Source organism: Dipodomys ordii, unplaced genomic scaffold (assembly GCF_000151885.1).
Source record: "Dipodomys ordii isolate 6190 unplaced genomic scaffold, Dord_2.0 Scaffold18, whole genome shotgun sequence".
NCBI classification, from domain to species: Eukaryota; Metazoa; Chordata; class Mammalia; order Rodentia; family Heteromyidae; genus Dipodomys; species Dipodomys ordii.
The window spans coordinates 12,756,369-12,766,671 of record NW_012267234.1 but is presented as its reverse complement, the minus strand read 5'-3'; the positions used below and the strand labels follow the sequence as shown (position 1 = coordinate 12,766,671).

The 10,303-nt window shown below is 52.4% G+C and overlaps 1 protein-coding gene across 1 annotated transcript; it reads left to right on the top strand.

The window, feature by feature from the left end:
• Window positions 1–384: 384 nt before the first annotated feature.
• LOC105983094 (chymotrypsinogen B) lies at window positions 385–4,724 on the top strand. Its single transcript, XM_013012853.1, has 7 exons — window positions 385–473; window positions 2,182–2,285; window positions 2,366–2,445; window positions 2,558–2,636; window positions 2,784–2,964; window positions 4,043–4,176; window positions 4,505–4,724. The coding sequence occupies exons 1-7, from the start codon at window positions 422–424 to the stop codon at window positions 4,664–4,666; spliced, it is 792 nt and encodes a 263-aa protein (XP_012868307.1). The 5' UTR covers window positions 385–421; the 3' UTR covers window positions 4,667–4,724.
• Window positions 4,725–10,303: the final 5,579 nt, after the last annotated feature.

Genomic DNA, 10,303 nt, shown 5'->3' with positions numbered 1-10,303 from the left:
GGAGCTCCTAGCCACCAGCAGCTGGGTGCCTTGGCACCCTGCAGTGGGGAGCTGAAAACCCTCCTGTGGCTCTAGGAAGCTGGGTCGCCCACCCCATCCCCAGCGAAGGCTGCCTGAGCAGGACTGGGCCAGGCTGGAACCCTGGGCCCGGCCCAGCCTGGCCCACCATACCCTGGGGTGCTGGTGTGGCCAGTGTTTGCGCTTGGTGGTATGGCCAAGCAGCTGCTCTTTTCCCAGGGGGCTGAGGTGTTCTAGGCCTGGCAGCCACTTATCTCCCAAGGCCTCTGGGGAACAGGGAGGGTGGCTCTTGGCCTTTCTGGTTGGCTAGAGCCAGAAGGAATGGGGCAGGGTTTGGGGGACACACTGGGACATAAAAAGGGTCCCAGAGCAGGTACAACTCATTCTCCCTGACCACAACGCCATGGCATTCCTGTGGCTTCTGTCCTGCTTTGCCCTTGTGGAGGCTGCCTTTGGTGAGTGTTGGCATCTGGGGAGAGGCTGGGCCCTGTGGACCCCCCACCCCCCAAGCCAGGCCCCATCAGAGGAGCCGACGGGCCCTGTCCTGAGTGGGAGCTGAGCCCCTTTCCCTGCCTCCCGGGGCATCACCTGCCACAGGCTGCCCGAGATGACAGGAGGCCTTCTAGGACTTTCTGAGCCTGCAGGCCCTGCTCTGAGCATGGAAGAGCCTGGTCAGTGGTTCCCGAAGTGTCTGAGGTTGGGAACTGCAGGCAGGGTAAGAATAGTGGGGGCAGGTTTCCCCAAGCTCTTCATCCAGGATCCAGTGGTGTGTGTGTGTGTGTGTGTGCTGACCACCTGCTAAGCATTTTGTGTTCTATTCTTTTTGTTGTTGGTCATGGGGCTTGAACTCTGGGCCTGGGCACTGTCCCTCAGCTCTTCAGCTCAAGATGAGCACTCTACCACTTGAGCCACAGCACCACTTCCGGTTTTCTGAGTGGTTTATTTGAGACAAGAGTCTCATGGACTTTCCTGCCAGGGCTGGCTTTGAACTGTGATCATCAGATCTCAGTCTCCTGAGTAACTAGGATTACAGGCATGAGCCACCTGCACTCGGCTTGTGTTCTATTTTTTTTGGGGGGGGGTCCAGTCGTGGGGCCTGAACTCTGGACCTGGGCGCTGTCCCTCAGCTCTTCAGCTCAAGGCTGGCGCTCTACCACTTGAGCCACAGCGCTACTTCCGGCTTTTTTTTTCTGCTTATGTGGTTTAAGCACTCTACCACTGAGCCACCTTCCCAGCCCATGTTCTATTTTTTAAAAGAAGGAAAGAAGCCAGACCCTGGTGGCTCACACCTGTAATCTAGTTACTCAGGAGGCTGAGATCTAAGGATCAAAGCCAACCCAGGCATAAAAGTCTCCATGAAGCGGGGTGCCAGGGGCTCATGCCTGTAATCTTAGCTACTCAGGAGGCTGAGATCTGGGGACCGCAGCACAAAAGCCCTCTTCCCTGTTCTGAGCTCACTAAATGTCATTTCTACTCTGTTTATACAAATATACTTCATATTTATAAATCCATCTACCCACGCTTCTCTCCATGTCTGCAGTTTCCCACTCACGTCTTATTAGCGTTATCCATGTTGCTTGAGTGTGCTCTGGAGTGTGAATACACTACTATTTTATTTTTTGCTATTATAAAAAATAATGCTCCATTTGGCAACACCAGTTTTCAGTGAGGAGCCTGGAGCAGGGGAGAGGGACCCCGGAAGTGGCGGGGCTGCCCCTCACCCCTGCTGCCCAATTGTGAAAACCACGTGGGAGGAGAGCTTGCTGAGTCAGCAAGCGTCCTGGGCATGCGCAGGTCACCTGCCTCGCTTGGTTCACTATTGGTTTTATGCTGTGAAATCAAAGTCTTGTTTTTTTAAATGAACAAGACACCAAGACTTTACACAACAAACGGCTCCTAAGATTAGAAATGGCCAGCTGGGAAGCAGGCCTGGCTGGGGACGGCCATGTTTCTCCACGTCCCAGGATGACGGGGGTCTGCGGGCTGTGAGTGGGATGGCCTTGAGTCTGGAGGGCAGAGGGAAGCCAGGGGAAGCTTCTAGAAGAAGTGGCCCATCATTACGGGGGGGGGGGGGAGGGTGCTGAGCTAGTCTGAGGTAGGACCGGGAATTCTGCAGTGGCGGTTCTGAGTGACAGCCATCCTTCACCCCAACCCTCCCACCAGGCTGCGGGGTGCCGGCCATCCACCCGGTGCTCAGTGGCCTGTCCAGGATCGTCAATGGGGAGGACGCTGTCCCTGGCTCCTGGCCCTGGCAGGTGTCCCTGCAGGTGAGGGCGAGCTCCTGGGAAGGGGGGCGGTCAGCGTGGGGTGCTAAGTGGGGATTGACTGACCCCTGCTTCCTCCCCAGCACTCAAATGGCTTCCACTTCTGCGGGGGCTCCCTGATCAGCGAGGACTGGGTGGTCACCGCTGCCCACTGTGGGGTCAAGTGAGTCCCGGGCAGCCTGGGGGCTCCGCGTGCAGCTCAGTGGGGGTCGGGGAGGGGAGCAGGCCCCCTCCCCCTCCTCACACATACCCCCCCCCCCCGTCTCGATGCCCAGGACGTCCGACCTCGTGGTGGCTGGGGAATTTGACCAGGGCTCCGACCAGGAGGACATCCAGGTCCTGAAGATCGCAAAGGTATTCGGGCTGCTCCCCACCCAGGCTCTCAGCCCAGAAGTTGGGGAGCAGGCACGGGACACGTGGAGCTAGGGCTGGCCTCAGGAAAGGAGCTTGGCCCCCAGAAACACACACGACCTAACCTGGGGCTCTGGTCCTCACCCACAGGTTTTCAAGAACCCCAAGTTCAACTTCTTCACCATCCAGAGTGACATCGCGCTGCTGAAGCTGGCCACACCCGCCCGCTTCTCCAGCACCGTGTCGGCCGTGTGCCTGCCCAGTGAGGACGAAGATTTCCCGGCCGGGACCCAGTGTGTCACCACGGGCTGGGGAAAGACCAAGTACAGCGGTGAGCAGCGGCTGCCTTTCCCGAGCCCGGCTGGTCGTTGGGCTGGGCTGCCTGGTCTGAATCTCAACATTCTTAAAAATGAAATGGGGCGTGATGGCCCAGGCCTTGAATCTCAATACCAGAGAGGCACAAGCAGAAGGATCACAGTTCTAGACCAGCCTGGGCTACTTAGAAAGCCTTTGTCTTAGGGAAAAAAACCCCAAAGGTCCAGGATGTAAAGTTGGTGGCACAGTACTTGTCCACCACCAGATCCATTGGGATGATGGCGTGTGCCGGGAGCAGTGGCATCTCTTCCAGCACCAGGGGGTCAACTTGCCCTGCCCACTTGCTGACCACTTGATTCCCAGCTCTGATTTAAAAAAGAAAGAAAAACGAGAGTGACTAAGGACAGACTCGCCACAGGAAGGCCTTCCGACGGCACAGCTTCAGGGCGGAGTCTCCCCCTCAGGAAGGACCAGGGGGTTGCATACCCCTAAGCCCAGGGGCTCCGTCTGATTTGGCACCTAAGTGGGGCCCAGCTCACCTTCTTTTATTTATTTTTTTTTTTGGGTCCGGTCATGGGGCCTGAACTCTGGGCCTGGGCACTGTCCCTCAGCTCTTCAGCTCAAAGCTAGCGCTCTACCACTTGAGCCACAGCGCCACTTCCGGCTTTTTTCTTTTTGCTTATGTGGTGCTGAGGAATCGAACCCAGGGCCTTGAGCATGCAAGGCAAGTGCTCTACCACTGAGCCACCTTCCCAGCCCCCAGCTCACCTTCTTGCGCCTCATTTTCTTCCCGATCTGCATTCTCTCAGGGGGCCTCTAGCTTTCTGTTCACTAACAGATGGAGACAGAAAGGGAAGGAGGGAGGAGGCTGGTCTCCATGGACCTTTCCCCCTCTTTACACCTCCCCCCACCCCAGGCCCGGCTCCACACAGAGGCTGCGGGGCTGGGCTGCGGGGACAGGTGTGGGTACAGTGTGCCCTGCCCGGGGTGAACCTGACAGTTGGGTGTCCCCAGGCATTGTCTGATCTCTTCTCCACTGGGGGGCGGGGAGGGCTGAATAAGAGGGGCCTTGACCCTGTCCTCTGTCCCTGCAGCCACCAAGACCCCCGAAAAGCTGCAGCAGGCCACCCTGCCCCTCCTGTCCACCGCCGAATGCAAGAAGTTCTGGGGCGCCAAGATCAAGGACTCCATGATCTGCGCAGGCGCCAGTGGCGTCTCTTCCTGCATGGTTTGTCGCGTGCCCCACCCACCCGCAGCTGGCCCTTCCCTGGTCATCTCCACAGCGCCCCCCCAGAGGCCTGGGCGCCCTGACCCCACTCCTCCCCACTCACTGGGGAGGGAGACCAGTTGTCCCAGCCTGGTGCCGGGCTGCGCAGGGCAGAGACCACGGCCAGGCTTAGAGAGGGCCACCGGCCAGGTCCCCGTAGGGTAGCCGGCAGAGCTGGCCACTGACCCCACGTCGGGTCCCTGGGCCCGCGTTTGTCAGTGCTCCGCGCCCTCCCTGCGCGCCGCAGGATGTCCTAGGTCCTGAGGAGTCCTCTCCCCTCTCCCCGCAGGGCGACTCCGGCGGCCCCCTGGTGTGTCAGAAGGACGGGGCCTGGACCCTGGTGGGCATCGTGTCCTGGGGCAGCGGCACCTGCTCCACCTCCACCCCCGCCGTGTATTCACGGGTCACTGAGCTCATGCCCTGGGTGCAGCAGATCCTGGCAGCCAACTGAGTCCGTGGCTCCTGCTCCCCCGCTCCGAGAAGCTCCAATAAAATCCATCTATTCAGAAATGCTTCCTGTGTCTCTTGGTGTGGCCCCAAAAAACCTGGGGCCCAAGCTATTGTGGCTTAGTGGTAGAGTGCTTGCCTAGCTAGCATGCATGAAGCCCTGGGTTCGATTCCTCAGTACCACATGAAACACACAAAAAAGCCAGAAGTGGTGCTGTGGCTCAAGTGGTAGAGCACTAGCTTTCAGCAAGAGCTCAAGAACAGGGCCCAGGCCCCGAGTTCAAGCCCCAGCGTTGCCCTCCCCCCAAAAAAAGTCACTCCCAGGCTGCAGGTCCCGAGAATCTTTTCTAGGAAGCTTAGCTTCCTATCTTCACCCCAGACCTGAATTCAGGCCCTACCTGCTAAAGCCAGCTTGACCCATGGAACTTTCTGGAAGGCAATAATCCTTCAGCAAGCTCTGTAGTTAGCCCCAAGTCAGCCTTTCAGGCACACGTTCCAGGCACCCTGCTCTACCTTAGCATCCCGCAGCCAAGAGCCCCAGGTGAGCCTCAGACCCCACGCCTTGCACGCAGCAGTCCAGCGTGGAAATCCCCAAGCCAGCACCTGCCAGCGGCTCCACTCTACCCTGCCCTCTTCTGTCCTTTCTGCCATGGCTGAGTTGGATCTGGATCCGAGGCTGCCTTTGGTCACCTTCTACCCTTTTACAGCCAGCAGGGGGCGCTGTTGTGCAGCGGGGCACTGAATTCTTTAAAGGATGGCAAATGTGGCATCTTAATTTTAGCATTCCATTCTCACTCGTCCTCCCAAATACATCCATTGCCAAACTCTTCCATACAAATGCCCCCACCCCCCCCAACCTCTCATTTAAATACCAGTGGTACTACTCACCGAGAACAGGCAGGCTGAAGATTTTTCTCTTCACTAATTTTGAAAGCCGGGCTGGGAAGGTGGCTCAGTGGTAGAGCACTTGCCTTGCATGCATGAAGCCCTGGGTTCGATTCCTCAGCACCACATAAGCAAAAAGAAAAAAGCCAGGAGTGGAGCTGTGGCTCAAGTGGTAGAGCGCTAGCCTTGAGCTGAAGAGCTGAGGGACAGCGCCCAGGCCCAGAGCTCAGGTCCCATGACCGGACCCCCCCCACAAAAAAAAACTAATTTTGAAAGCATTTTTTTTTCCTTTCCCGATTTTTAAGATAATGATTTTGTTCCTATCATCGTCTAACAGGGACTCACTTCATTTTGTTTTTGTGTTTTAGGATCATTAAATTGTAGGTTTAAAGAGATTTTGGTTGTGTGTGTGTGTGTGTGTGTGTGTGTGTGTGTGTGCGTGTGTGTGTGTTTGGTGCCAGTACTAGGGCTTGAACTCAGGACTTGGGAGCTTTTTTGCTCAAGACTAAGTGCCACAGCTCCACTTATGGCTTTTTGGTGGTTAATTGGAGATCAGAATCTCATGGGCTTTTCTGTCCAGGTTGGCTTTGAACTGGGATCTCAGTCTGCTGAGTAGCTAGGATACAGGAGTGAGCCACCAGCACCCGCTTCTGGGCACTATTTATTTAGTTTACTTATATTTAAAAAAATTTTTTGTCAGTTGTGGGGCCTGAACTCTGGGCCTGGGCACTGTCCCTCAGCTCTTCAGATCAAGGCTAACACTCTACCACTTGAGCCACAGCGCCACTTCCAGCTTCTTTTTGCTTATGTGGTGCTGAGGAATTGAACCTACAGCCTCATGCATGCAAGGCAAGCACTCTACCACTGAGCCACCTTCCCAGCCCCCTGAGCACTTTTTTCCAAGAAATGCTGGTGGATTCTGACCAAGAGCCTTTTACATTAATTGAGATGATCAATTTTCTTCCTTGATTCTATTATTACATTGAGCTTCTCAGATTGAGTCAACCTTGCATAAACAAATCATTCTTATCATTTTAATAGGCTACTGGATTGTTTACTAGTTGCTTTTTTTTTTTTTTTCCAATCATGTGGCTTGAACTCTGGGCCTGGGTGCTTTCCCTCAGCTCTTCAGCTCAAGGCTAGGGCTCTATCACTTGAGCCACAGCGCCATTTTCTGGTGTGTGTGTGTGTGTGTGTGTCTGTCGGTCGTGGGACTTGAACTCTGGACCTGTGCGCTGTCTCTTAGCTCTTCAGCTCAAGGCTAGCACTCTACCACTTGAGCAACAGTACCACTTCCAGTTTTCTGAGTGGTTTAATGGAGATAAGAGTCTCACAGTCTTTACTGCCCGGGGTTGGCCTTGAACCACAATCCTCAGATCTCAGCCTCCTGAGTAGCTAGGACTATAGGCATGAGCCGCCAGTGCCCAGCCTTCTGGTGGTTTATCGGAGATAAGAGTTTGATGGACCTTTCCTGCTGTGGCTCAAGTGGTAGAGCGTGAAGGAGAAGGAGGAGGAGGAGGACGAGGAGGGGAGGAAGAGGAGGAGGAGGAGGAAGAGGGGAGGAGGAGGGGAGGAGGAGGAGGAGGAGGAAGAGGAAGAAGAAGAAAGAAAGAAAAAAAAAGAAATAAATGAGCTGGGAAGGTGGCTCAGTGGTAGAGTACTTGCCTTGCATGCAGGAGGCCGTGGGTTCAATTCCTCAGCACCACATAAGCAGAAAATGCCGGAAATGGCACTGTGGCTCAACTGGTAGAGCACTAGCCTTGAGCTGAAGAGTTGAGGGACAGTGCCCAGGCCCAGAGTTCAAGCCCTATGACCAAAAAAAAAAAAAAAAAGCACTTATCAGTGTTCTATCCCTAACACTAGATAAAGAAAAACCAACATTAAGCATTTAGTCCTTTAATTCCCAGCTCAGGGGGAGAGAACCACTTTTAAACAGACTAAAACACACACAGGGCTGACATGCCTCTGGGTCTGGGGCCTGGTACCACAGGCAGTCCTGAGCTAAGACTGCCACCTGGTGGTCTACATAAAAACTGCAGAACCCATTTGTTCTAATCCATCACTGTCAAACCAGGAACAAATAGGCAAAATAGGTAAATGTTTTCATGTATTTACCCCAATATATTATTATCTCTATATTTAATAAATATTTTAGCTATGTTTCACATTGAAGTTTAAACTCAGAGCCTCACCCTTGCTAGCACGGACTCCACCACTGAGCAGCACCCCAACTCCCTTTTGCTTTAACAATGGAGTCTAGCTTTGTGCACAGCTGTCTTACTTAGACCCTCTTCTCCCCCTAGGCTTCTATGTATCTGGGTGATGGCAATGAACAACTTTGTCCAGCTATTGGTTGAGATGTAGTCTCATGAACCTTTTGCTTGCTTATGTGGCGGGTGCTCTATCATTTGAGCTACACCGCCAGCCTCTCTCTGAGATCCTGCCTACAGGATCTCACAGACTTCTATGGCTCCACTGGATTCAAAGTGATTTCTAGGCTCTTAGTATCCCGAGTAGTTAAGAATTATAGGCTGAGCCACCAGTGTCGAGCAATCTGTTTTGGTTTGTCTATGTTGAAGATTCATCAGGCGCATGCACGTCTTCTCAAATTAGCTCCTCTGTGGTTGTTGCCCTTTATTTCTGGGAAATTGTGAACTCAGTCGAAAATGAGTCATGCCCCTGCGGGCTGCTAATGTTAACTGGCTGTGAATAATTATCCTACCTAGTTAGTTTACATTCATCTGTATCTATATGTTAAAACATGACACTTTTGGTGCAAATTATTTAATACAGTTCAAATTGGGGGGTGGGTAATAGTGGCATTTTCTTTCAAAAGTGGGTCTCATTATGTTGGGGATCCAAGAGACCTCCAAGCTGTGACTGTGCCTGAGACCTAGCTAATAGGGTTTGGGGTTGGCTTTTCACTATTCATGTGTGTGTGTGTGTGTGTGTGTGTGTAGTACAGGAAATGAAATTCCAGGGTCTTTTTCCTTTTCCTAGAGCTGGGGTTTGAACACTTGCTAGGTAAGATCTCTACCACTTGAACCATGCCTGCAGCCACTGGGTTTCAGATAGGTAGTTCTGGGCATGTGAAGACATTACTATGGACATGAGGGAGAGATGACATAGTCCCTGAGAACAGGCTGGAGGTGCTGACTGCTGCCCTCTGGTGGTTCCTCCCTCCTCCTCCGCCCTGCCTTATCCCTCGTCCCCTACCCTTACCTGTGGCTGGGTTCAGGAAGACACTGGAAGTTGCGTGCTGAAAAGCAGCGGGCGAGGCTTGTCTTTCATTTCCTTCCCTACCTCAGTCCCGCGTTCTTCATAGTAGCTCTCTGCCAGGCTTCGCCGTCTTAGCAGACCTTTCCAGAGGTCAGTGGTCACAGGGCTCTGGAGCACTTCCTGTCTGGCTCCCAGGACAGCTTCTCTGGGTGCTCATGCCTTTGCTCTCCCAGCCATTCCGTCCTTCCACTGGTCTGGGCTGGTGGAGGGCCTGCGGGAGTGGTCTGAGAGGCTGAGGTGAGTTCGAGGGGCACACAGAAGGTACTGTTTCCCCGGCCCACGAATCAGATACAGATACATAGGAGTTTAGATATTTATTTTACAAAAATGGTATATTCTCAGAGGGCCTCCCCATTTGACGGAGAGTTCTCTCCACATTATATTCTTTGCAATAGAATACCATTCAGCTGTGATACATTCTACCACAATTTGTTCATTATTCTCATATTGGGTTTTTTTTTGTATTTACCAAAAATACTACAATATACATTGATAAACATAAAATCTCATGTACTGGCACTTTATTATTTTTTTTCTTAGAAACAGATTCCCAGGAGTGACGCACCTGGTTTGAAGACTGTATGTTCTTCATGTTGACACAGAATCACAATATTTCCTAAGGAGGCTGTCACAATTTACACTTCAACAGCAGTGTACGAAACTGCTGTTTTCCTTTAATAGGTGAGACTGTAACTTAGACCCAGTGGGCTGTGGCTGCCCTGGAAAATGTCCCCAGAAAATGGCTCCCATTCATACAGTCCGCCAATGACCTTTGACAGTAAGAAGCCAGTAGCTTGCCAGGTACCATCATACTAATGCACTATTTGTGGCTGCCAGGTAAAAGCAGAATTTGTGCTTCTGACATCGTCTACAAAGGCAATCTTTCAGCTGTGCAGAAATAACAGTAATGTCATTCTCTTGGTCTGGGGACATTTCTAGGCAGCCACATGTGAAGTGTGGATGGTACAGGACAGAGTGACACACACCAAGCAGGACGAAACACCTCCTTCAAACTGCAGGATTCTGCTCATTTCTAAAATGAGTTATGCACATAGAAATTTAAAATGCAATACTGAGTTTCCTTAAAATAAGTTTTTCCTTTAATATCTCTGCAATGTAACATCTGTGAGCACTCTACCATTTTTTTTTTAAACAAGACAATCAAAATATGAAAAGAAACAGGGAAACCCACAAAAAATACTTTTGTTTATTTTCTGGGCTACGTAATCTTTTGGTAAGACATGCAACTGTAAGTCAGGAACAAGGTCGTGACGCATGCGGCGTTCTGTCTACACTGCACACTCGTGTCTTGTAGTGCGAGTCGAGAAACGCAGTTCATAGTGCCTCCTCCATCATGTTCCTCTTCCTTACCTCACACTTGCATCTTCTAGAAAAATCTTCAAACCTGGATGCAGGTTGAGACTCTGCCAAATTGTCACTTCTTTAGTGGAGAGGCCGTGCAGTGATGATGGTCACA

Excerpts from the sequence above, each read along its gene's own strand:
- LOC105983094 (XM_013012853.1), top strand. The coding sequence starts at position 422 with ATGGCATTCCTGTGGCTTCTGTCCTGCTTTGCCCTTGTGGAGGCTGCC. Across the intron at positions 474-2,181 it reads CCTTGTGGAGGCTGCCTTTG|GCTGCGGGGTGCCGGCCATC; the intron begins GTGAGTGTTGGC and ends CCCTCCCACCAG. Across the intron at positions 4,177-4,504 it reads GTGGCGTCTCTTCCTGCATG|GGCGACTCCGGCGGCCCCCT; the intron begins GTTTGTCGCGTG and ends CTCTCCCCGCAG.